The sequence below is a fragment of the Melospiza georgiana genome, chromosome 20 (assembly GCF_028018845.1).
Source record: "Melospiza georgiana isolate bMelGeo1 chromosome 20, bMelGeo1.pri, whole genome shotgun sequence".
NCBI classification, from domain to species: Eukaryota; Metazoa; Chordata; class Aves; order Passeriformes; family Passerellidae; genus Melospiza; species Melospiza georgiana.
This window is the reverse complement of record NC_080449.1, coordinates 4,264,566-4,288,309: the sequence shown is the minus strand read 5'-3', so window position 1 is coordinate 4,288,309 and position 23,744 is coordinate 4,264,566. Positions and strand designations below refer to the sequence as shown.

Genomic DNA, 23,744 nt, shown 5'->3' with positions numbered 1-23,744 from the left:
CTCTGGGTGCTGCTCCACAGAAATTATGGGCTCAAGCAGCCTGACACAAACCACAGAGTGCAAGGCCATGGAAAGCAAAGTCCAACCAGCCCAGATCAGTGTGGGCTTGGTGCAGAGATAGAAAGGGAAGCACTTTGCCCTGGCCAGAGGGTGAAGCAAGAGCTTTCAGAATTCACCTGACTGGGATTAAAGAGCACAGAGAAGCACAAATAGTAGCAAGGTCTCGCAAAGGATGCACAAAAGCTGCATTTCTTCAGTAGCTGGCTTTAGTCAGGACTAAATCAGTGCTCTGGAGGTGGAATGGGGTAAAGACTCTGGAAAAACCAAGGACAACATCTGCCTACATTTTGTCTGTTAGGGATTGTCATTCCTACCACCCTCATACAATGGGTATCAGAGGGTTTGAAGGTCTGACATGGGGACAGAAGGACATGGAAGAGGGGTTGAAATTCGATGATCTTTAAGGTCCCTTCCAACCCAAACCATCCTGCAACCCTCAAACTGTCCCTGCAGTGTTGAGAGAGCAGCAGCAGAGGAGAGGGAAGGTTCCTTTCCTCACCTGTGCCCCACACAAGCTCAGTGCCCACTGCAGGGACCCTCTCCAGCTCAGTTTGGGATCTCAGCACAAGGTTCACCTCCCACATCCCAAACCCAGCTCCTCCAACAGCCACAAAGCAACACCAGCAACCCTCCAGGGGCAGTGCCAGGCTGAGCCCTCCCCGGGCGTTCCGGGAGCAGCATCCCCGGGGGAGGGAGCCAGGCAGGGAGCCAGGCAGGCAGGCAGGGAGGGGGAAGGAGGAAGCCGAGCTGTTGAGTCAGTGCTGCAGAGCTGCCTGCGAGAGCAGAGAGAGGCACAGCTGCAAAGGACAGATCTGCTGAGCCACGGGAAAATGGTTTGAGTAATAATCAACGGTAAGGAAACCTCTGCTTTGGGGAGAGAGCTTACAGGGGAAATACTCTGCGTGTTTCATGGTCTGGGCTGGTGCTGGAGGGGTTTGGAGCACAGCCAGGATGGCAGGCACAGAAATAAATCCTGTTTATCCCAGTTAATCCCGTTTATCCCGGGAAATCCAGTCCCTCCCTCCCTGTGCTGGGGTCCTGGGCTGGCTGGGGAGGCTGCTTTGGGGGGGCTGCTGATTCCCGGTGTCACAAAGGTGATTCCCTGTGCCCCCAGCCTGCGGCTATGTGGCCAGGAGGATGAGGAGCCTGTGCAGCCGGGAGCCACGGGAGCCACCGCCCTGCCCGGCACAGGCAGCGCCACAGAGCCGGCACCGGGGTAAGTGTGGGGTATTTGGGGACGGGGACATCCACATGTCCCAAAGCCACCATCGGGGTAAGTTTGGGGTATTTGGGGACATCCACATGCCCCAAAGCCACCATCGGGGTAAGTGTGGGGTATTTGGGGACATCCACATGCCCCAAAGCCATCACCAGGGTAAGTGCAAGCTCTTTGGGGACATCCATGTGTCCCAAAGCCAGCACCAGAGTAAGTGTGGGGTATTTGGGGACAGGGACATCCACATGCCCCAAAGCCATCACCAGGGTAAGTGCAAGCTCTTTGGGGACATCCATGTGTCCCAAAGCCAGCACCAGAGTAAGTGTGGGGTATTTGGGGACATCCACATGTCCCAAAGCCACCAGGGTAAGCATGGGCTCTTTGGGGACAGGGACATCCATGTGCCCCAAGGCCACCACCAAAGTGTGGGCTCTTTGGGAATAGGGATATACACATGTCCCAAAGCCAGCACTGGAGTAAGTGTGGGGACAGGGACATCCATGTGCCCCAAAGCTACCACCAGGGTAAGTGTGGGCTCTTTGGGACAGGGACATCCATGTGTCCCAAACCCAGCACCAGAGTAAGTGTGGGCTCTTTGGGACAGGGACATCCATGTGTCCCAAACCCAGCACCAGAGTAAGTAGGACTCATGGGTTCATCCACATGCCCCAAAGCCAGCACCAGGGTAAGTGTGGGTTTGGGGGACAGGGACATCCTCATATCTCATCCCAGACCTGCAGGGACAGGGGGACAGGGCTCAGCTGGGCTCAGCCAGGGCACCTCCACACTGCCCATCTGTGCTCCCAGCACCAAGCTGCAGAGGTTTCTCTTCTCTCCTGCTTTATTTCTCCTGTCTGGTTTTGATGTTAAATGTCATTCCAGCCCCTGGCAGAAGAGCAAACAGCAGCCTTTGGAAAAGGGGACAGACATGCTGTGGGGTGGGATTAGGGGCACAAGAGGATGTCACCTGCTCCCCCAGACAAGTGTCCCTGGGACACTTTGTAAGCTATAACCCTGCCATACACCGAGCTGGCAACGAGAGATCCCTGACCTTGCCTCCCAATCTTCCCTTCCTGGCCCATTTAAAGCAAACATCTGAAGCACAGTGGCTCTGCAGATAAAGCACAGCCCCAGTTTGTCATGGTGGGTACAGCAAGGACCACCCTGGCTCCTCTCCCTGGCCCATTTAAAGCCCACATCTGAAGCACAATGGCTTTGCAGATAAAGGAGAGCCCCAGTTTGGCATGGGTACAGCAAGGACTATCCTGGCTCTTCTCCCTGGCCCATTTAAAACAAACATCTGAAGCACAGTGGCTCTGCAGATAAAGCACAGCCCCAGTTTGACATGGTGGGTACAGCAAGGACCATCCAGTCTTCCCTCCCTGGCCCATTTAAAGCAAACATCTGAACCACTGTAGCTTTGCAGATAAAGCCCAGCCCCAGCTTGACACAGTGGATACAGCAAGGACCACCCTGGCTCCTCTCCCTGGCCCATTTAAACCCTTCATCTGAACCACAATGGCTCTGCAGATAAAGGAGAGCCCCAGTTTGATATGGTGGGCACAGCAAGAACCATCCTGGCTCCTCTTCCTGAGTCATTTAAAGCAAACATCTGAAGCACAGTGGCTCTGCAGATAAAGCACAGCCCCAGTTTGACATGGTGGGTACAGCAAGGACCATCCAGTCTTCCCTTCCTGGCCCATTTAAAGCAAACATCTGAAGCACAATGGCTCTGCAGATAAAGGAGAGCCCCAGTTTGATATGGTGGGCACAGCAAGAACCATCCTGGCTCCTCTTCCTGAGTCATTTAAAGCAAACTTCTGAACAACAGTGGCTCTGCAGATAAAGCACAGCCCTAGTTTGGCACAGTGGGTACAGCAAGAACCATCCTTGCTCCCCTCCCTGGCCCATTTAAAGCCCATATCTGAAGCACAATGGGTCTTCAGATAAAGCACAGCCCTAGTTTGGCACAGTGGGTACAGCAAGAACCATCCTGGCTCCTCTCCCTGCCCCAGCCAAGGCATGGAAAGTTCTCCAGCATCACCTGACTGCACTGCCCAGGTGCCAAAGCTCCCTGTGAAAGTGAGCTCAGCTCTGAGCAGCAGGCAGAGGGATCTCAGCACAGCAGGGGTGTGCCCCAGCCGTACTGGTTGCACTGGTTTGGCTGAGTCACTGCTGAGCAAACATTCCCAGGCAGCTGCCCCAGGGTCACGCCGTGCCCGTCACCTCCTGCTTCTGCCAGGAGCTTGGAGCTGGCCCTGGACACTCCAGGGAAGGCTCAAGGCTGAGCCATTCCCTTCCCACTGCCCCATGAGCTGTGCGGGAGGGGAGGAAGGGGAATTGTGTGCACAGGGGGTGCTAAAACATGTCCAGAATTTCACCTGCCCCTAAAGGAACAGCTGGGTCCTGATCAGGGAAGGGAAAGGGGATGTGTCCCTTCACTGATGCCTTGATTGAGGGTGTGTGAAGGAGAAGCAGAAGGAAGGAGCAGCTGCCATCCTGCAATGGGAGCCAGGAATTTGCAAAGGTTCCAGGAAGATCAGAGAAGATCAATGATACATCACTTGGATGTATCAGGGAGGGGAATCAAACTCCTCCTTTGAGCAAAGCTGTTCAGCTCCTTTCTGCAGTTAATTGCTGGGTGTTTAATTGCAATCAGGATAGCTGAGGTTTTCAGAGGACCTTACTGTCCCTTCCAGAATCTTTCCTCTTGGCTAATCCCAAATTCTTCTCTTTTCTCCATGCTTGTCATTTGCAGATGTAAAACCAGAGCTACCAGCACCCCCTGAAGCACCAGCCTCACTCCCCAGCAACACCAAACCCAGCCAGTGCAGGTCCTGACAATAAATCCCTCATGGTCCTCCCATGAAGGCCACAAGATTCCTTCCCACTGATTTTTGCTGGATATCCTTCATCCCAGGGATTGGAAAATATCAGCAAATCCCTGCTGGATCTGCTCTCATCACAGAAGCACATTGCTAGAAAATGTCCTGATTAGTGTCTCATGACCAGAATTTTCTGGTTGGCAGGGGGAAAAAAAAGAAGATTTCTAATGTGTAACAGGAGATTCCCAATGAGTATCAGAAGATCCCCAGTGTGTATCAGGAGATTCCCAATGTGTATCACAAGAACCCCAAGGTGTGTCAGAAGATTTCCAAGGTGTATCAGAAGATTCCCAATGTGTGTTAGAAGATTCCCAAGGTGGATCACAAGATACCCAATGTGTATCAGGAGATCCCCAATGTGTATCAGATTTCCAATGTAAATCAGAAGATTCCCAGTGTGTATCAGAAGGTTCCCAGTATGTATCAGAAGATTCCCAATGTATATCAGAAGGTTCCCAGTGTGTGTCAGAAGGTTCCCAGTGTGTGTCAGAAGATTCCCAGTGTGTATCAGAAGATCCCCAACATGTATCAGAAGATTCCCAATGTGTGTCAGAAGATTCCCAATGCGTATCAGAAGATTCCCAATGTGTATCAGGAGATTCCCAAGGTGTGTCAGAAGATTCCCAATGTGTATCAGAAGATCCCCAACATGTATCAGGAGATTCCCAATGTGTGTTAGAAGATTCCCAATGTGTATCACAAGATCCCCAACGTGTATCAGGAGATTCCCAGTGTGTATAAGAAGATTCCCAAAGTGTATCAGATGTTCCTGGCACCCGTGGGCCATGGAACCCCAGGGGAAGGGCAGGAGCCATTGCGTCCTAGCAGGGAAATCGATTTTTATACAGCGAAACCAAATTATGCTCCCAGCGATGTTGGTACAAATTCAGACAATTTCCAAATCAGCTCCTGGGATGGAATAAGGAGTTTTGGAGCTCGGGTGTGTGGGAATCCCTTTCCCAAGCCCAGTGCAGCACCCCCAGAGCAGAGGCTGTCCCCAACCCTGCCCTGTCACAGAGCAATGACAGCAGGGCCCCAAAGCCCACAGCTGTGGGGGGGACCCTGCCTGACCCCTCCTGTGACAGCGGGACCACAGTAAAGGTGGATGAAATCAGCTGCCTGGGAGTGTGGGGGTTTTTATTCTGGAATGAGTTTGGGGTCACTGCAGTGCCTGGGATCCTGCACTGGCAGCACAGGGGGATAAGGGGATCACATGGGGGGGCGCTGATAAGGGAATCACATGGGGGGGCACTGATAACGGGATTATCTGTGTTTGGGGGGTCACTGAAAAAAGGATTATGTGTGTTTGGGAGGGGGTCACTGATAAGGGAATCACATGGGGGGCACTGATAATGGGATTATCTGTGTTTGGGGGTCTCTGATAAGAGGATCCTTTGTTGGGGGTCACTGATCATGCATTGGGGAGGTCACTGATAAGAGGATCCTTTGTTGGGGGTCACTGATAAGGGGATCCTTTGTTGGGGGGGTCACTGATAAGGGACTGATAAAGGGATTCTTTGTGTGGGGTCGCTGATAAGGGGATCCTTTGTGTGGGGTCACTTATAAGAGGATCCTTTGTGGATATCACTGATAAGGGGATCTTTTGGTTGGGGGTGTCACTCATAAGGGGATCTTTTGGTTGAGGGTGTCACTGATAAGGGGATCTTTTGGTTGGGGGGTCACTGATAAGTGGATCTTTTGGTTGGGGGTGTCACTGATAAGGGGATCTTTTGGTTGGGGGGGTCACTGATAAGTGGATCTTTTGGTTGGGGGGGTCACTGATAAGGGACTGATAAGGGGATCCTTTGTGTTGGGTCACAGATTAGGGGATCCTTTTTGGGGGTGTCACTGATAAGGGGATCCTTCATTACGTGGTGGGTGGGGGGTCACTGATAAGGGGGTTGGACATTGGGAGGGAGTCACTGATAAGGGGATCCTTTGTTGGGGGTCACTGATAAGGGGATCCTTTATTGGGGGGTGGTCACTGATAAGGGACTGATAAGGGGATCCTTTATTGGAGGTCACTGATAAGGGGATCATGTGGAGACCTCGCTGATAAGGGGATCCTTTGCCTGGAGTCACTGATTAGGGGGGTCCTTTGTGGAGATCACTGATAAGGGGATCATGAGTTAGGGGCTGGCTGCTGAGGGAATGTGCTGGGGCCTGAGGCAGAGGAGATGGATCTCATGTCACCATTCCTGCTGACAGGAACAACAGGAGAAGGAGCAGAGTCATCCTGTACCATGGCAAGTGCCAAGTCCTGGTGCTCCAGGGCTCAGCCTCCTGCTGCCACCCCAGCAAAGCTCTGCCCTTTGCTTGCATGAGGTTCTGTGAGGGGGAAATGGCTGGTGGCAGGAGGGTGTGGACACAAACGAGTCCCAGGCTGTCCCTGGATTGTTTCTGACCCCTGAGGCACCTCCTCATCACCCAGCTGGTGGGCAGGAGCTCTCCAAGGTGAGCAGCTTTCCTGCATCTTTTATTAGAGTCCTATTTCCACTCATTCATCCAGGACAAGGAATTAGAGCTCCCTTCTCTGCCCCATGACTCCTCCACACTGGAGTGTGGGGACAGTTCTGCTTTGGTGTTTTCCTGTCCCTCTGGCCACTTGGCCCAGCTGTGGTGGGTGTGGAAATAAATCTGGTCAGTGAGAGAGAAAGCCAGAGACGCTTTCCCATGAATTGGTCTGGGAAGTTTTAGTGAGGCAGAGAGAAAAAGAACGGTAAACAAATGATAAACTATCTGCAGGTGTTGTTTTCAACAAGTTGTTTTCCTCCTAAGATGTTTTACCAAAGGGTGTCTTCTTAATTAGCCAACCAAGTGAAATGTGTTGATTAAATGACCAATCAGGTCCCCCTGTATCCAACCAGGCTATAAAAGAAGGGGTTCCAATAAAGTCAGGGCTTCTGGCCTCTCGTCCTTCTGACCTGGAGTCTGTGGACAGGTCAGGACACGAAATGAACGCCATGCACGCTGAAACTTCTAAGGTAAAAAGAAGAAAGTTTATTTCTTGACTTTGATATATATAGACTTTCAAAAGTGACCCTGGATTGGAGGATGAAACTGTTACTTCTCTAATGGCCCTGGTTAAACTAACAGTCTATCAAATTTCTCCTTTTCTAGAAAAGAATACAAAAACAATCGTGATTTACATAAAAATGCATGAGAAACTCCATTACAAAAATATAAATTTGAGAAGGCTTAGAAGAACTTAAAAGAACAGGGTGACATTCCTTGTTGAGTTTGTGAGGGTCTTCAGGATGAGGTGAGAGATGGGGATCTCACTCCATGTTCTCAGAAGGCTGATTTATTATTTTATTATATATATTATATTAAAAGAAAATTATATACTAAAACTATACTAAAGATAAAGAAGACTATAAAAGAATGGATAATAAAAATCTGTGACTGACCAGAGTCTTGTCACAACTGGACTGGGATTGGCCATTAATTAAAAACAATTCTCACAATCCTTCAATCAAAGATGCACCTGTTGGGAAGCAACCTCCAGACCCCAATCCAAGCAATCAGAAAATTATTGTTTACATTTCTTTTCTGAGGCTTCTCAAGAGGAAAATCCTGGCAAAAAGGATTTGTCAGAAAATATCATGGTGACAGTGCATGAGAAACTCCATTACAAGAATGTAACCATCAGAAGGCTTAGAAGAGCAGGGTGACGTGTGTCATTCCTGGCTCAGGAGCAGAGCAGCGTGCTCTGGATGAACTGGCAGAGGCAGGGGGTGCTGCTGTGGCCCAGGTGTCCCCCTGGGCTGGCCCGAGGCAGCCGGCCCGTCACCAGGAGCCGCACGTAGCACGCGCTGAACAGCACCAGGAGCTGCTGGGCCATGGCCTGCAGGGAGCAAGAGATCTCTTAGAGCAGCTGTGTCACTCTGCCCCGTGGTTTATTTGGTGTGGGGTCGCTGAGGTGAGCGATGGAAATGACCCTGGCTCATCCCAGGCTGCAGGGGCTGAGGGGGGAGGACTGGCTGCTCTCTGCTTCCCCTTTAGTTTGGGGTTTTGTCTTATCCCAGACCAGCCTGACTTCAAGCCAGCCACTGGTTTAAAATGTGGAATTCAGGTTTACAAATGTGGAATTCAGGTTTTTCAGGGTTTCCTCCTCCTCATGGCTTCAAACAAGCCCCTTGTTTTAAACCAGGCTTCAAACCGGAATTCAGGTTCACAAATGTGGAATTTGGGTTTTTCAGGGTTTCCCCCTCCTCCTAGCTCCAAAAGCAGCCACTGGTTTTAAACTTGGCTTCAAACCAGCCAATGGTTTTAAACCAGCCATTCGTTTAAAATGTGCAATTCAGGTTCACAAATGTGGAATTCGGGTTTTTCAGGGTTTCCTCCTCCTCCTGACTTCAAACCAGCCACTGGTTTAAAACATGGAATTCAAGTTTACAAATGTGGAATTCAGGTTTTTCAGAATTTCCTCCTCCTGCCTTCAAACCAGCCTCTCGTATTAAACCTGCCTTCAAACCAGCCACCGATTTAAAATGTGGAATTCAGGTTTGCAAATGGGGAATTCAGGTTTAGAAGTGGGGAATTCAGATATTTTTCAGGGTTTCCTCCTCCTCCTGCCTTCAAACCAGCCACTGGTTTTAAACCAATCATTGGTTGGTTTACACATGTGGAATTCAGATTTTTTTCAGGGTTTCCTCCTCCTCCTGGCTTCAGAACAGCCACTGGTTTTAAACCTGGATTAAAACCGACCCTGGGCTGTGTTATTTGGGTCCTGGCTGTCCCGAGGGCATCACCTGCCCCAGCTCTGCTCCCTGGGAGCCCAGCCCAGCATCCACAGGGATGGGAGGGGAGGCATGGAGAGATTCCTTCCTTAACCAGCCCCTCCCAGCTGTGCTTTGTGCACTTCAGCCCCCAGCCCTGCCTCCAGGCCCTGGCAGCCCACATCACTCACCTGCAGGGGACACAGGTAAGGGACACTGGGGACAGCCTGGGGACACGGGCAGGGACACTGGGGACAGCCTGGGGACACGGGCAGCTCCTGCCCCAAGCCCGCACGGGGGGCGGTGGAGGTGAGCAAGGACAGAGAAGTGGCCCAGGTCCCCTTGTGGCCAGCGGTGCTGGCACACTGTCCCCACAGGGGGTGACACCGAGTCACTGCTGGCCTGCAGGTGGCCCTGGGGACCTGCCCACCCTATCTCTGCCTCCTCGGGCTTGTTTTGGCCTCTAGACAGCCAGAGAGCTGCAGGGATGTCACCTGCCCTGAATTCACTTAGTGACAGGAAAGAAAATAAATCAAAATCATCCCATCCGTGCTGAGCAGGAATCAGGGCACATTTGTGGCTCAGCGTGGCACAAGTCTTTGAAGGCACTTTCCATGGAGGGGAATCAAAGGCTGGGCTCATCCACGGCGCAGCTCAGCCCTGGCAGGGCCATCAGGTCCCTGGGGAGAGGTTTTCTTCCAAATAGGACCCTTGGGACCAGCAAGGAAAAGCCCAATCCATGAGTTCCTCAAGGATTATCCCCAGCTGCTCAGACAGCTTTGAACTCAGGTTTACAAATGTGGAATTCAGGCTTTCTCCTCCTCCTGGCAGCACCAGGGCTGGAGAATGTCTATGTGGGCTTCCAGGTGCTTCTGCTGGAGGGAAAGGTGGTGTCCCCCTGGCTGGGATGAGTTTTGGAGCTGAGATGCCTCAGGGGTGATTTGGTGCCTCTATAAAGGGGATATTTCTCCTCACCTGGGGTGGGCCCTCGGGGATGAGGTGCAGGAGCTCACTGCAGGTCACAGGATCTTTATTCAGGGTCACCCTTCTGGATAAAAGAGGGGATTCTTCACATGGAGCCTCCTCCTCCACCCCCAGCTCGGGCTGAGCTGCCACATCCATGACCACCCAGAGCTTGTTCAGCCTGTGCCTCAAGCCTGCCTGCAAGAGAAGGAGATTTTGAGGCTCTCCAAAGGCAGGGAGCAGTGTTGTCCTGTGGAGAGCCTTTATAAGGTACCATGTGTGGGATCTCAGCACCTCAGGATGGAGGTGCAGAGTGGCCGAGACCACCCTTGGGGGGCTCGGGAGTCCTGGAATGTTGCCAGAAGTGTCTGGTGGCTGGACTTTGATCCTACACAGGAGACAACACCTGTATGAGGATGGGAGGATCTCACTGGGTGAATGGTGGAGGGATAAGTTAATTAGAGTGTGAAACACAGGGTTTAGGATTTCTGTACAGGGGGGTCTAGAGAAGTAAGATGGAGGAATTGGGGCGTGTCCTGTTCTTCTTCTTCTTCTTCTTCTTCTTCTTGGCCTCCATCTTCTGTGGTGATGTTGGCACTTAGGGATTGGTTATTACTAAAAGTGCACTGGTTAATAAGGGTAAAAGGTATTGGGGAAAAATGATAAATATTGTATACGTAACTTCGAGTATAAAGATAGGTGACCACCCCGGGGGCTCGCAGTGTGCTCATGGCTGGCTGCTGTGCAGACCTCTGTTGGGCTGAGAGAAAATCTTTTAGATAAACAATTAATAAACACTGAGACCAAGAAAAGATCTGAAGTCTCTCCTCGTCCTTTGAATCGCGGGCTGTTCAAGGCCATCCCCGAGCCTTTCCAGGTCACCTAAACAGCCGAGAAACTGACAACCATGGATTTAAATCCTAGGATTTCCCACCCCAGGCAGCAGTGGTGTCCTGTGGAGAGCCTTTATAAGGCACCATTTATCCCTGCATGGTTTCTACTCCTGGGATTTCCCACCCCAGGCAGCAGTGGTGTCCTGTGGAGAGCCTTTACAGGGCATCATTTACCCCTGCATGGATTTATTCCTGGGATTTCCCATCCCAGGCAGCAGTGGTGTCCTGAGGACAGAGTTTAAAAGGTACAATTTTCTCTTTTTTTTGCACATTTTTCACTCCTGGAGTTTCCCATGCCCAGCACTTGGAGCTGGGTGTCCCTGCCATGGCCTGGCTGCCCTCAGTGACAGTGGCTGCTCCCAGCACCACGGACACAGCCTGGCATGGAGAATCCTGTCTTTAAAAACAGAGTTCTCTCATCCCCTGTGTGAATTCAGGAATTGCTGTCCCTCCCTGAGCTGAAGCTTCCAGGGAGATGAGCAGCCTGGAGATTTCAGGGCTCTCACCTCACAAAAGCAGTTCAGTGGATATTTACTCACCCACAGAGAGCAAAACATTTTCTGAAGGCCAAGAGGACAAATTTTTTATATAATTAACTCAATGCAGCAATTCCTGCTCCTCCAGGCTATTCCACTTTTTCCAGGAGGACAGCTCAAGGTGGCAGCTGTTCCAAGGTGTTGCCACATGCTTCCAAAATTTGCCTTTCATTCCTGATGACTTTCCATCATTAAAGCTGCACTGTTAATTATCCAGACACGCACATTCCATGGGGTCTGGACAAATTCCTGCTGAACTGGGCAGGGACAGGTGCACTTCATTCACCGCCCAGTCTGTCCAGTTCCCAGGGTACTCAAACACTCATTTGTCCTTGCCCATCTCCATCCCAGGCCAAAACAAGCCCGAGGAGGCAGGGACAGAGTGGGCAGGTCCCCAGGGCCACCTGCAGGCCAGCAGTGACTCGGTGTCACCCCCTGTGGGGACAGTGTGCCAGCACTGCTGGCCACAAGGGGACCTGGGCCATTTCTCTGTCCTTGCTCACCTCCACCGCCCCCAATGCGGGCTTGGGGCAGGAGCTGCCCGTGTCCCCAGGCTGTCCCCAGTGTCCCTGCCCGTGTCCCCAGGCTGTCCCCAGTGTCCCTTACCTGTGTCCCCTGCAGGTGAGTGATGTGGGCTGCCAGGGCCTGGAGGCAGGGCTGGGGGCTGAAGTGCACAAAGCACAGCTGGGAGGGGCTGGTTAAGGAAGGAATCTCTCCATGCCTCCCCTCCCATCGCTGTGGATGCTGGGCTGAGCTCCCAGGGAGCAGAGCTGGGGCAGGTGATGCCCTCGGGACAGCCAGGACCCAAATAACACAGCCCAGTGGCTGGTTTGAAGCCATGATGTTAGGAAGGATGAAAGTTTGACAAGAAAGTCTCACAGATATGTGTGCTTAGCAGAAAGATTTTTAAATGTAGAGTCTGATGAAGGAATAGAGATGGAAGCAAGTTTTGATATAGAAGAAAAGAATTGCTGAGCCAGTCTCACTGGATAACCAAGGAGGTAAAGGGTGTGTTAGTTAGAAGGGGTTTTTATGGCTTAGAGCAAAGGATAAACCCACCCCAAACAAGAAGATGTTTTTACCAAGCAGAAAGACAGCACAGGCAAACAAGTCAGCAAAGTTGCAAGTAGAAAAAAGGTCTCAGAACTTTCCAGTGCAAGAAAACTGAAAAACAACTTCTAGCTTAAACTGTAATGTACTGACTTTTAGTGATTGGAGAGCAGTAACATGAATATGGTAATTACAGTAGTTATGATGGGCTATAGATAATAGTTAAGGTATAGATTGGTTCTGCTGTATGAAGATGCTCAGCAAAGTAAAGTCTCTAATGCATTGTAACCAAACCCAAAGGGTCTCCAGGCCTGCCTGCAGCTGGAGCTGACAGCTGTGGGCACAGCTCTGTCACCCACCACCCGGGGCTGCTGTAACCTCTTGGATACAATAAACTGCATTTTGGATACAATAAACTGCATTTTGGATACAATAAACTGCATTTTGGAGAGCCCCTGGAGTCCCACATTTCTCATTTCGGCTCTTACACCATGAGGAGGAGGAAATCCTGAAAAACCCAAATTCCACATTTGTAAACCTGAATTCCACATTTTAAACCAGTGGCTGGTTTGAAGCCAGGCTGGTTTGGGCTAAGACAAAACCCCAAGCTAAAGGGGAAGCAGAGAGCAGCCAGTCCTCCTCCCTCAGCCCCTGCAGCCTGGGAAGAGCCAGGGTCATTTCCATTGCTCATCTCAGTGACCCCACACCCTCAGCTGCCCTAAACCCCTTCCTGCTGTCTCTCCTTTGTTTCTAGGGATTCACTCCACTGATTTTTCACAAAATTGCCCATTCTTAGTGCTGGTCATGGGACACTTTTGAGTAGAATTTTCCAAGAGCAGCGTGTTGGGGATGTGAGTCCTGCCAGCTGAGGCAGCCAGAGCTCTGTCCTTGTGCATCTGCTGCACCTGCCAGCAGCACAGGGATGCAGGAAAAATGCAAAATCCAGAGGGTTAAAATGGTTCTGACATTGGAGCAGACAGAGCCATTGTAAATCTCTGGGTTATTTGCTGCTCTCAGACAGTTTTGGGACAGGTAGGTCGAGGTGAAGGCTCCCTGGATTAGTCCTCTAATGGACCATGCTGTCCTGAATAAATGTTGAATTCAGGTTTGCAAATGTGGAATTCAGGTTTTTCAGAGTTTTCTCCTCCTCCTGAATGACTTTGCCCTCCTGCAGTGTTCCCTGTCCCCTTCCCTGCTTCACTCTGGCTTCTCTCTCCATTTGTATTTTAAGCCTCTCTCTGTGTCTCTTTCACCTTCCTTCAACACCTTCTTGGAGCCTTAAAACTCTCTCCATTCCCCTAAATCCCTGTCTAGTGCAGAAAAATCCTCTCTGAAAAGGAGCAAATGAGCCCAAGGTTTTGTTTTTCTCCATGTTAGAATTTTTGAGGGACTGTTTGGTTTTCTCCCTCTTGTTTTTTTTTTTTAGCAGTTTTTCAGTTTTGGTTTTTTTTTTTGGTTTGGTTTTGGGGTTTTTTGGGGTTTTTTGCCATAGGAACTTTGTTATCCCTCTGCCTATAGGCAGAATCATCAGTGGCACATAATTATAACATATTTTTAGGAATAATTGTCTGCACTAATGAATCCCACTTTAATCCTTTAGACTCATTATTTCCAATCACTTTTGGGCATATCTCAATCCCCACTTACAGAAGAAATAAAAACATCCCAATTCCTCATACTCTCCCCATAGGAAACAAAGCAGATCCTAGGAATGCCATCCTCTGGATCACAGCATCAATAATAATTGATGCTGTGATAAATTGATAAAGGTAATTGATGGAATTGATAAATGTCTCCAGCAGGAGGAATTTATCCAGGAGGGATCTGACCAATTTCCACTAATTCCCTGAGCAATTCCCACCAAGGATACTTGCAGGATGTTGCGTGGTCCATCCAGGACATCTGTAATCCCCAGGATTATGCTGTGTTTGATAAAGATTTCATTGACAGCTGCCAGCCTCACATCTGTGTTCACATTTAGCTGTTAAAGAATGCAAGGAAAAATAACACAATCCACAGCAAAACTGCAGCTGGATGATCCCAAATACTGCAGCTCGGAAAGGAGAACAGTGGGGTTGATTTCCAGTGTCATGTTCACCCTTCCACCCCCCAGCAATCTCCTTTCCCGAACCTCTGAACCCCCACATAAAATATTCTTGGAAGAATAATTTGCTCCATATCCCCCTCTGGATTTTGAATCAAGATTTTCCAATCTTTCCAATCTTATTCTTCAGCCAAAGAAATGGTGCCAGTGATGCCAGAGGCAGCAGGGAATGCAAGGAGGAATCACCGGGAGCAGGGCAGGAGCTGGGAGCACAATCCACGCTCTGCAAGGGTTGCTCTGCAGGGTAACCCTGCTGGGGCCTCTCAGTGCTCAAAGAAGATCCAGGAGAGCTGGAGAGGGACTGGGGACAGGGATGGAGGGACAGGACACAGGGAATGGCTCCCACTGCCAGAGGGCAGGGCTGGATGGGATATTGGGAATTGGGAATTGTTCCCTGTGAGGGTGGGCAGGCCCTGGCACAGGGTGCCCAGAGCAGCTGTGGCTGCCCCTGGATCCCTGGCAGTGCCCAAGGCCAGGCTGGGCAGGGCTGGGAGCAGCCTGGGACAGTGGGAGGTGTCCCTGCCATGGCAGGGGTGGCACTGGGTGGGATTTAGGGTCCCTTCCAACCCAAACCAGGCTGAGATTCTCTAACCCTCTGCTCTCCACCAGCAGGAGGTCTGAGCCAGCCTGAGCAGCTCCAACCCTTCCCTCTCAAGCATTCCATCCCCTCCCTTGGCTGCAGAACATCCCTTGCCTTCCCCGAGTGCTGTAAAATTGTTCCCTCCTCCCTGGATCATTGTATTCTCTGCCTGCAGCCAGGAAATGCCCCAGCAGGAGGAATCCTACTCCCCTCTCTACACATTCCCACTCCAGGAGCCTCCTCTCACCTTCCTGTGGTGCCCATCAATGACCAGGATCACCAGGACAGTGAGAGCCAGGGCCACCAGTGTCACCAGCACGCCAGCCCCCCAGGAGTGGCCCAGGGAACACAGCTGGAGGGTGGAGTAAAGGTTTGTCCAGAGAGAGATGTAGAATACCTGGGGGAAAATAGAGAGGCTGGTGAGAGTCACGAACCCATGAAAGTGAGAAAAGTCACAGCAAGAAGGAAATAACAATTCTTTCTCCCTTACAAATTAGGTCCCATGAGATTTTTCACGGGGTGAGAAAGGACAAAATTTCTTTCCAATAATAAATAGAGCAAAGAAAGGATTGGAAGGACTGAGTGAGCCCTAGTTTATTTTAAAAAATCACCACTCACCAAAGACAAAGAGTGAATTATTAATGATGATTCATCCCTAGGAAGGATTTCAGCTGAGTTCTTCCATTTAGATGAGGAATGCACTCACTGAGGCATATTGATAATAATTCTCAGAGTGCCTGGATTTAGAAAGTTCCTATTTCAAGGTGGTGCAGACACCACTCCATTACAGTAATGCTCAGCCAGGGGGCACTGACACAGGGTTAAAGGGCTGGGTTAAAGTCAGGGGAAAATGGATTCCTTCACCTCACAGAGGATGGATTTGGGCAGGAGATTGCCTAGGAGCAGGTGTGACATGTAGGGCATGGCATCATCTCATAATGACAAAATTCAGGTGCACCAAACCCCTCAAAACTGAACATTGAACATTCCCAGTATCAGTGAAAGGAGATTTGCATAATGGCTATCAAAACAAACAAACAAATAAATAAATGAATAAATAAATATTTGGGTTTGATCACACCCTCAGCACACTGCAAAGCACCAGCCTCACAGCAGATGCTTGTGGTTGGGTCTCTGAAGAAGTTTCTTTCACCAGAAGACAAGACCAAAAGTTGACTGATTTATTTGTCTAAATTAGCATCAGGACCAGAATGCCTTCAGGTCTTTAAAATCAAGTTCTAAACCAAGCCTATTGTAGGTGCTGTCACCTCAGCAAGTGCTGGTCACCCATGGGCAGCCTGGGTGGAGACAAGACACCAGCCTTTGGTGGGACTTCACTAACAGGGTGGAGAGAGGCCCTGCCCTCCATCTGCAGCAATTCTTTGAGCTGGAATGGCAGAATTCAGGACATCCCTCTGGCTGTCCTGGACTGCTCGAGCCCCTGGCACAGAGCCCAAGACACCTGTGACTTTGATTATGACCCATGGAAAAAATTACCAACCTTATATGAGGATCTGCAAGCCACAAAAGTCTAAGTAGAATGATAGTTAGCTTGTCACAGGGTGAAAAGTGGATTTATTGGGGTTTTTAGAATGGGGCTTCAGGAGGCAAGATGGAGGAATCTGGGCATGTCCAGCCTTTCTCCTTCTTCTTCTTGGCCTCCATCTTCTGCTGTGGTGGTGGCACTTTTGGATTGGTTTAAGATAGAAGCTCACTGTCTAACATAAGTGATGGGTATTGGAAAGTTATGGTAAATAATGTACACGTAGTTTTAGTATAAAAAGATAACACCACCCTGAGGGCAGTCAGTGTGCCTGTGTTTGACCTGCTGAATGGACCTCGACAGGCCAGAGAAAGAATTTTATAGATAAGAAACAATAAACAACCTTGAGAATGAGAATAGAGGAGTTCTGACTCCTTCTTCAACTGCTGGGCTGGGAAAAGAGATTTTCTAATGCATCTTGGGGTCATCCTGACCAGCAGAAGACCCAAGACTGGAATTGCCAAGAGAACCCACCAGGAACGTGTCAGAACCAGGATTTGCTGCCCAGCCCTGCTCCCTCCCTGGGCACAAGAACCCGGGTGCCAGGCTGGGCAGCCCACAGTGCCCTCACCATGGCCATGGCAATCTGGCAGCCCCTGGAGCTGTAGAACAGGTACCGCCTCACTCGGGGGCTCAGCACTCCCTCCTGGATCAGCCTTCTCCATGGATCCATTGGCACCTGCCAGGAACAGACACAGAACCACAGCCAGCCTCCAGGGTGGGCTCCAACCCCAGCAGAGCCAGCTGGGCAAAGCTCCTGGGTGCTGGGGCTCAGTAAAGAAGGATGTTGTGTAAGAGCCTGAGATGAGAGATGGGGGACATCAGGCACCTCTTCAAAATGTTGTTTATTGTCTACAAAATGCTGCTTATTGTATACAAAATTTTGTTTATTGTATATTACAGCTCTTCAAAAGGCTGTTTATTATATATTACAGCTCTTCAAGATGCTGTTTATTGCATACAAAATGCTGTTTGTTGTATACAAAATTCTGTTTATTGTATATTACAGCTACTCAAAATCCTGTTTATTGTATATTACAGCTCTTACAAATGCTGTTTACTGTACATTACAGCTCTTCAAAATGCTGTTTATTATATACAAAATGCTGTTTATTGTATATTACAGCTCTTCAAAAGGCTGTTTATTATATATTACAGCTCTTCAAGATGCTGTTTATTGCATACAAAATGCTGTTTGTTGTATACAAAATTCTGTTTATTGTATATTACAGCTACTCAAAAGTCTGTTTATTGTATATTACAGCTCTTACAAATGCTGTTTACTGTATATTACAGCTCTTCAAAAGGCTGTTTATTATATACAAAATGCTGTTTATTGTATATTACAGCTCTTCAAAATGCTGTTTATTGTATACAAAATGCTGTTTATTGTATTTTACAGCAGCCATGGCTTGTGGTAAAGTTGCCAGCTACAGCTTTATGCAAGACTGAAGCCCCTTTAGTTCTGAATTAAAACCATATTTTATATTATATTTTATATTTATATTATGTTTTAACATAAAGGAAATTATATATTAGGAAAAATATACATGTATTATATAAAGAAAATTATATATTTTTTTCTTTGCTGAGCATCTTAATACATGCTAATCAATCATCATCATATACAATACTTCTACTATTACCTGTAGCCTATCATAACTATTACCATATTACAGTCAATATTATCCAGCCACATGAGTTAGCATGGTAGAGTTTAAGGCTAAAGTTGTTCTTCTCTTTTCTTGCAGTGAAAAATTTTTAGACCTTTTTTCTGTGGCAGCAGCTCTTTGGCCACAGAGAGCAGCACAACTCTCCCAGGTCTTTCTGGGAAAGGCTGTGAGAAAATCAGAGAAAAGAATGAGAAACAATTCTTATCTTAACCTGCTGCACCTGTTGTTGTGCACATGTGGAATGTGTTATGGAGATTTGTTTACCAAAGGGTGGTTTCTTAATTAGCCAGTGGTGATGATGTTTGGATTGGAGGAGCAATTGGGTCCAGGTGTATCATAACTGTCTATAAAAGCAATGGGTTCCTTAATAATGAGATATATAATAAAGAGATGGATCAGCCTTCTGTGAATCATGGCACCAATGCTAATTATTATCCAGCTGGAGGCCACTGAAATGACATTTTTCTATTTGTCACATCTACATGTTTGTTTGCCTGTGGTATCTTTCTGCTTTTCCTGAGACCTATTTCTACTTGGTAAAAACATCCTTTTTCTTTGTGGTCAATATATATCCTTTGCTCTAGTCATAAAATCTCCTTCCAGCTCAAATTAACCTTTGCTTTTTTAGTTGGCCACTAAGACTGGCTCAGCAATTCTTAATTTAGACATCTGTTATTCTTCTATATTAAAACTTGCTTCCATCTCTATTCTGCTCTCAGGTTCTACATTCAGAGATCTTGCTGCCAAGCACACATAGCTGTGAGACTTTCTTGTCAAATTTTCATCTTTCCCAACAATGCAGGACACGTTGTATGGTGCAAAAAGACAAGATCCATCCCAGTTTATTTCTCACATCTCCTTTTATAGGGTTTTTTAAGAACATCCCCTGTCTACTCCCAAGTGGTCAGTAACAAATTGTTATTCTGTATTGATTGGTCAGTCAAACCCTCAGAGTGTACGTGCAGGAAAAGTTGTTTGTGAGAGATAGTTTTCATTTTTCTATCTAACAGTGTAAAAACAGTTTATACAAGTGGCTCATGTTTATCACAGCTCTAGAGCTCTTTCTCAGGTAAAACAAGTTGTTTTTCACTGCTGCAGGACTCTGTTCTCACCAAGAGCTGTCAGCTTTCTCATGGTTTGTTGGCTCGAGTCAGGATTTGGTTTGTAGGCCTTTGGCCTGCTGTTTCACTGTGAGAAATGAATTTATGGAACATTTTTAAAGTTTGATAGAAGCTTTATATAGCATGTATAAATTTTATGTGTAAATTTTCTGCAAATTCATTTCTCACATTTCACTACAACTCCTCGTGGGGCTCTGCAACCCAAATGTGTGTCCCAGAGCTGCCTCCCACAGGGAGCATCTCCAATCCCACCCACAGAGCTGCCACAGACCCAAAATTGTGTTCCTGCCTCAGTTGCAGTGAGTAAAACCTGCCTGGGAAGGGCAGGGACAGTCACAAGGGAAGAAAACGCCTTTTTGTGATGAAGGACAAGACAAGGCAGATGTCCCAGGGATGTTCTGCCCTATCAGAGTGAATTTTAAGCAAAATTCACTCCAAACTATCTTCAAAGAGTTTCTTCACAGAGATTTAAGCCAAGTTCATCCCAGTTGACTTCCAGCCCACAGGGAATAGACTGAAGTTGGGCTGAAACAAGCAAATCTCAAACCAAAAAAAAACCCCAAAGCCATCTGGGCCGTGGGTGTAAATGCAAATTATGCAAATCCAGCTGGAATTAACTCCCAGGGGAGCTCACCTGGATGCCAAGGGACTGCAGTTTGTCAGCACAAAGGTCCATGTCAAAGGAGGAGCTGGGGCAGGTGTTGTCCATGCTGAGCACCAGCAGCACCTGGCCTTGGGGGGGTTCTGCAAGAGCCCAAAAGAGCCATGAGCACATCACGGGGGGGCTTTATCCCACAGCCAGGCAGCTCCTGGCAAAGGGGAGCCTGAGAACACAAACCACCCTAGTGTGACTTAAACTGATCCAGAATCCCCTCCTTGGCCATTGCTAAAGAGCTCTGCAAGCAGCCTGAAACCCTCTGGAAGGAAACAGACTGCAGAAAGGGAGGAAACCCCAAAAAAACATCCCAGGAGTGAGCAGCCAGAGATAACATGAGATAACAGATGCTCTGATCAGCAGCCCAACCATGTTCTGCCTCAGCAACCCCTGACTGGAAGTGTGGAGGTCAAAAGCAGGCCAAAGGCCTACAAACCAAACCCTGACTCAAACAACTTGTTTTCCACACTCTTAGAGATCTTTCTCAGGGAAAACGAGTTTTGGAATTGGATGGAGCAGGTTCTAACACATTGCTGGTGGGTTTTCTTGGAATTGCCAAGAGAACTCCCAGGGATGTGTTAGAACCAGGATTTGGGTTCTTGTGCCCCGCTCCCTCCCTGGGCACAAGAACCCAGTGCCAGGCTGGGCAGCCTGTGGTGCCCTTACCATGGCCATGGCCATCTGGAAGCCCCTGGAGCTGTAGACAAACCAGCTTTGGATTTCTCAAAAACCAATTTTGGCCTTCTCAAAAAACAGTTTTGGCTTTCTGATGGTTTCTCTTGGCTCGAGTCAGGATTTGGTCTGGAGGCCTTTGGCCTGCTGCTTCACCACCACATGGAGGGACAATGGGCTCAGGCTGATCAGTGGTGCTGAGGCTCACTGCCCTCTTGGAGACCCCCATCACCATAAAAACCAACTAGAGCAATGAATTCAAGTGCTTTCCAGCAATCCCTTTGCTTGGGAATGTGGCAGGGCAGTCCTGGAGCACCCCTAGGCCCCCCAGCAGCGTGGCTGCAAGTGTGGCTCTGCTCAAGGCTCTTCCAGTGTCAGCTCAGGGCAGGATCACAGATGCATCCTAGACTCAAGTCAGGAGCCTAAAGAGTGTGAGGACAGCCTGTCCTAGATTTGAGGAGCAGCACAGGAGAGCTGTGATCTCCCATCTGGCACCCACCTAGAGCTTACACAAGCTGTGCTGCAGAGAGAGGAAGAGTTTGGGCCTGAGGAAGTGGCTGAGATGCTGCTTCACTGAAAGGTTTCACCCTAATTTCCTTCCCCAGGAGACACTGAGAGCAAACATGGGGCCCTGCTGGAGGGTGTGGGGGGTGTGAGTGAACAGCAATCCATGGCTCTGCCAGAGGGTTCCAAGGCCTGTCCAGCCTGGCCTTGGACACTTCCAGAGATCCAGGGCCAGCTGCTCTGGGCACCCTGTGCCAGGGCCTCACACCCTCACAGGGGAAATTCTTTCCCAATATCCAATCTAAACCCACTCTCTGTCAGTTTAAAGCCATTCCTCGTTGTCCTGGCACTCCAGACCCTTGGACAGTCTCTCTCCATCTTTCCTGGAGCCCCTTCAGGCCCTGCAAGGCCACCCTGAGGTCCCCCCAAAGCTTCTCCTCTCCAGGTGCACAATCCCAGCTGTCCCAGCCTCTCCTCCCAGCAGAGCTGCTCCATCCCCTGATCCCCCTGGAGCCTCCTCTGGATCTCTGCAGCAGCTCCAGCTCCTCCCTGTGCTGGGCCAGGGCTGGGGCAGCTCTGCAGGTGGGGTCTCACCTAAGCACAGGGGCTCCTGTGCCCTGCTGCCCCCAGCACAGGTCAAGTTTCCCAAAGATTTCTCAGCTTCAAAGGTCAAAAGGAAAGGCCTTGCAGGGGCTGCTTGTCTATAGGTTGATTTGTTCATTCCTGCATATCAGGCATTAAAAAAAACCCTCAAAGCATCTCCATCCCCTTCCCAAACTGCTGAAACATCCACAGTGTTTTGGTACCTTCACAAGTGACATGCTGTTAAAGAGCATCTTTGGTAAAATCTGTCAGTGGTTATTTTAAGGACACTGAGCTCAGATCTGCCTCTCCCCTTAGCAATGAGCTACTCCCTTACCTGGCACCCACTGCAGGGCTCCTTCCTTGAGATCATTCTTGCTGTACAGGAGGGAGGACCCATTTTTCTCAGTTCCACCAGTCTGACTTTTCTGGGCCATGCTGAAGGTGTGTCTCCTGTGTGTGTTTTCTGGTCAGAAATTCAGCATTTCTCTCTCTAATTCAGCATTTTTCTCTCTCTCCCTGCTGGGAAGCACCAAGCAGCCCCACAGCAGCTGAGTGGGGAGCAGATTGTGAAACCCTCACTCCCACTGCTGCCTTCCTGCTTCCCATGAGCCACGAGGCATTTTTGAGCCCTGAAAAGAGAAAAAGAACGTCCCAAATCTTGCAGAGACAGCAAATAAAGGATAACAACAGAGACTCTGCTCCTGGGCGATGTCAGCACCTGGTGTTGGCCAGTGTGAGCTCAGTACACACTGACTCACTTTTTATGTTTGGTTTTTGATGAGAGGTGGAAAAGTTATCCTTAAACATTCCTTAAATTATCCTGACATCCATCAGCATTCACATTTTGCAGGCAATTAGCAAGGAACAGGCAGAGTTTCTCTTTGCCAAGCCTCTTAGTCATCACCTTCAGAAGGACCTGGAGCTGGTGGAAATGCCCCTCCCTGGAAGTGACACAGGGACAGATCCTCACCACAGGAGGGGAGAAGTGCAGATGAGGCAGAAAAATGCATCTGCTGAAGGCAGAGTCAAGCAGGAGCTCCCACCCACAGCAGTGAAGCCTTTGAGGGTCTCTGCTTTCCCTTCCCTTCTCTGCTTTCCTCTCCCATCTCCTCTCTTTTCTCTCTCCTCTCTTTTCCTTGTTCTTCACCTCTGCTTTCCCTTCCCCTCTCCTCTGATTTCCCTTCCCCTATTCTCTGCTTTCCTTTCCTTTCTCCTCTCTTTTGCTCTCCTCTCTTTTCCTTTCTTCTCTTCTCTTCTCTTCTCTTCTCTTCTCTTCTCTTCTCTTCTCTTCTCTTCTCTTCTCTTCTCTTCTCTTCTCTTCTCTTCTCTTCTCTTCTCTTCTCTCTCTTCTCTTCTCCTCTCCCCCTTCCCTTCCCTTCCCTTCCCTTCCCTTCCCTTCCCTTCCCTTCCCTTCCCTTCCCTTCCCTTCCCTTCCCTTCCCTTCCCTTCCCTTCCCTTCCCTTCCCTTCCCTTCCCTTCCCTTCCCTTCCCTTCCCTTCCCTTCCCTTCATCTTATCTTCATCTTCATCTTCTCCTTTCTCCTCTCTTTTCCTTTCCCTTCTCTTTTCCATTCTCCTCTCCTCTCTTTTCCTTCTTCTTCTCTGCTTTCCTTTCCCCTCCCCTCTCCTCTGGAAGTTCTCCCAGCACACACAGTGCCCAAGGTTTTCCAGGTGTTTTTCCCCTGCTGACACAGCTCTCCAACCTCCTGCCAGCACCTGTGGGTGGCTGTTCAACGCTTGGAAGACTCTGGAGTTTATTTTTCAATTACCTTCCACTCCAGCTCTCCAAAACCACCACTCACTATTTAACCTCTGCTCAAACCAGGAGCCTGTTGGTGTCTCTTGGTGGGAGGATCCCTCACAGATCTCACCCACTCTCCTTTCCAAAGGGGATTGATTTGTTTCTGAATTTTTTTCTATTTTTTTCTGATGGTTGTGGCTGTATTTACCCCCTTGCACAAAGCCAGGACAGTCTCTGGTTGAA

General features: G+C 49.1%; 1 protein-coding gene and 1 long non-coding RNA gene across 2 annotated transcripts; one reads left to right on the top strand and one right to left on the bottom strand.

Annotated features, from left to right (window-relative positions):
• Positions 1-797: 797 nt before the first annotated feature.
• Positions 798-5,275, top strand: LOC131091899 (uncharacterized). The gene is made up of 3 exons (XR_009115439.1): positions 798-912; positions 1,175-1,276; positions 4,035-5,275. It is a non-coding gene; the product is annotated as an uncharacterized LOC131091899 (long non-coding RNA).
• A 2,297-nt stretch (positions 5,276-7,572) lies between these two features.
• Positions 7,573-22,265, bottom strand: TMEM268 (transmembrane protein 268). Its single transcript, XM_058038305.1, has 8 exons — positions 22,096-22,265; positions 19,980-20,089; positions 17,123-17,230; positions 15,256-15,405; positions 14,195-14,305; positions 11,881-11,958; positions 9,858-10,043; positions 7,573-8,008 (listed from the first exon to the last, which is right to left on the bottom strand). Exons 1-8 carry the CDS (start codon positions 22,193-22,195, stop codon positions 7,853-7,855), a joined length of 999 nt encoding a protein of 332 aa, XP_057894288.1. The 5' UTR covers positions 22,196-22,265; the 3' UTR covers positions 7,573-7,852.
• Positions 22,266-23,744: the final 1,479 nt, after the last annotated feature.

Coding starts and splice junctions, on each gene's coding strand:
- TMEM268 (XM_058038305.1), bottom strand. CDS start 22,195: ATGGCCCAGAAAAGTCAGACTGGTGGAACTGAGAAAAATGGGTCCTCC. Junction 10,044..11,880: donor CTCACCTGCAGGGGACACAG/GTAAGGGACACT, acceptor CTTCTCTTGCAG/GCAGGCTTGAGGCACAGGCT. Junction 8,009..9,857: donor TCCCCGAGGGCCCACCCCAG/GTGAGGAGAAAT, acceptor TGCTCCCTGCAG/GCCATGGCCCAGCAGCTCCT.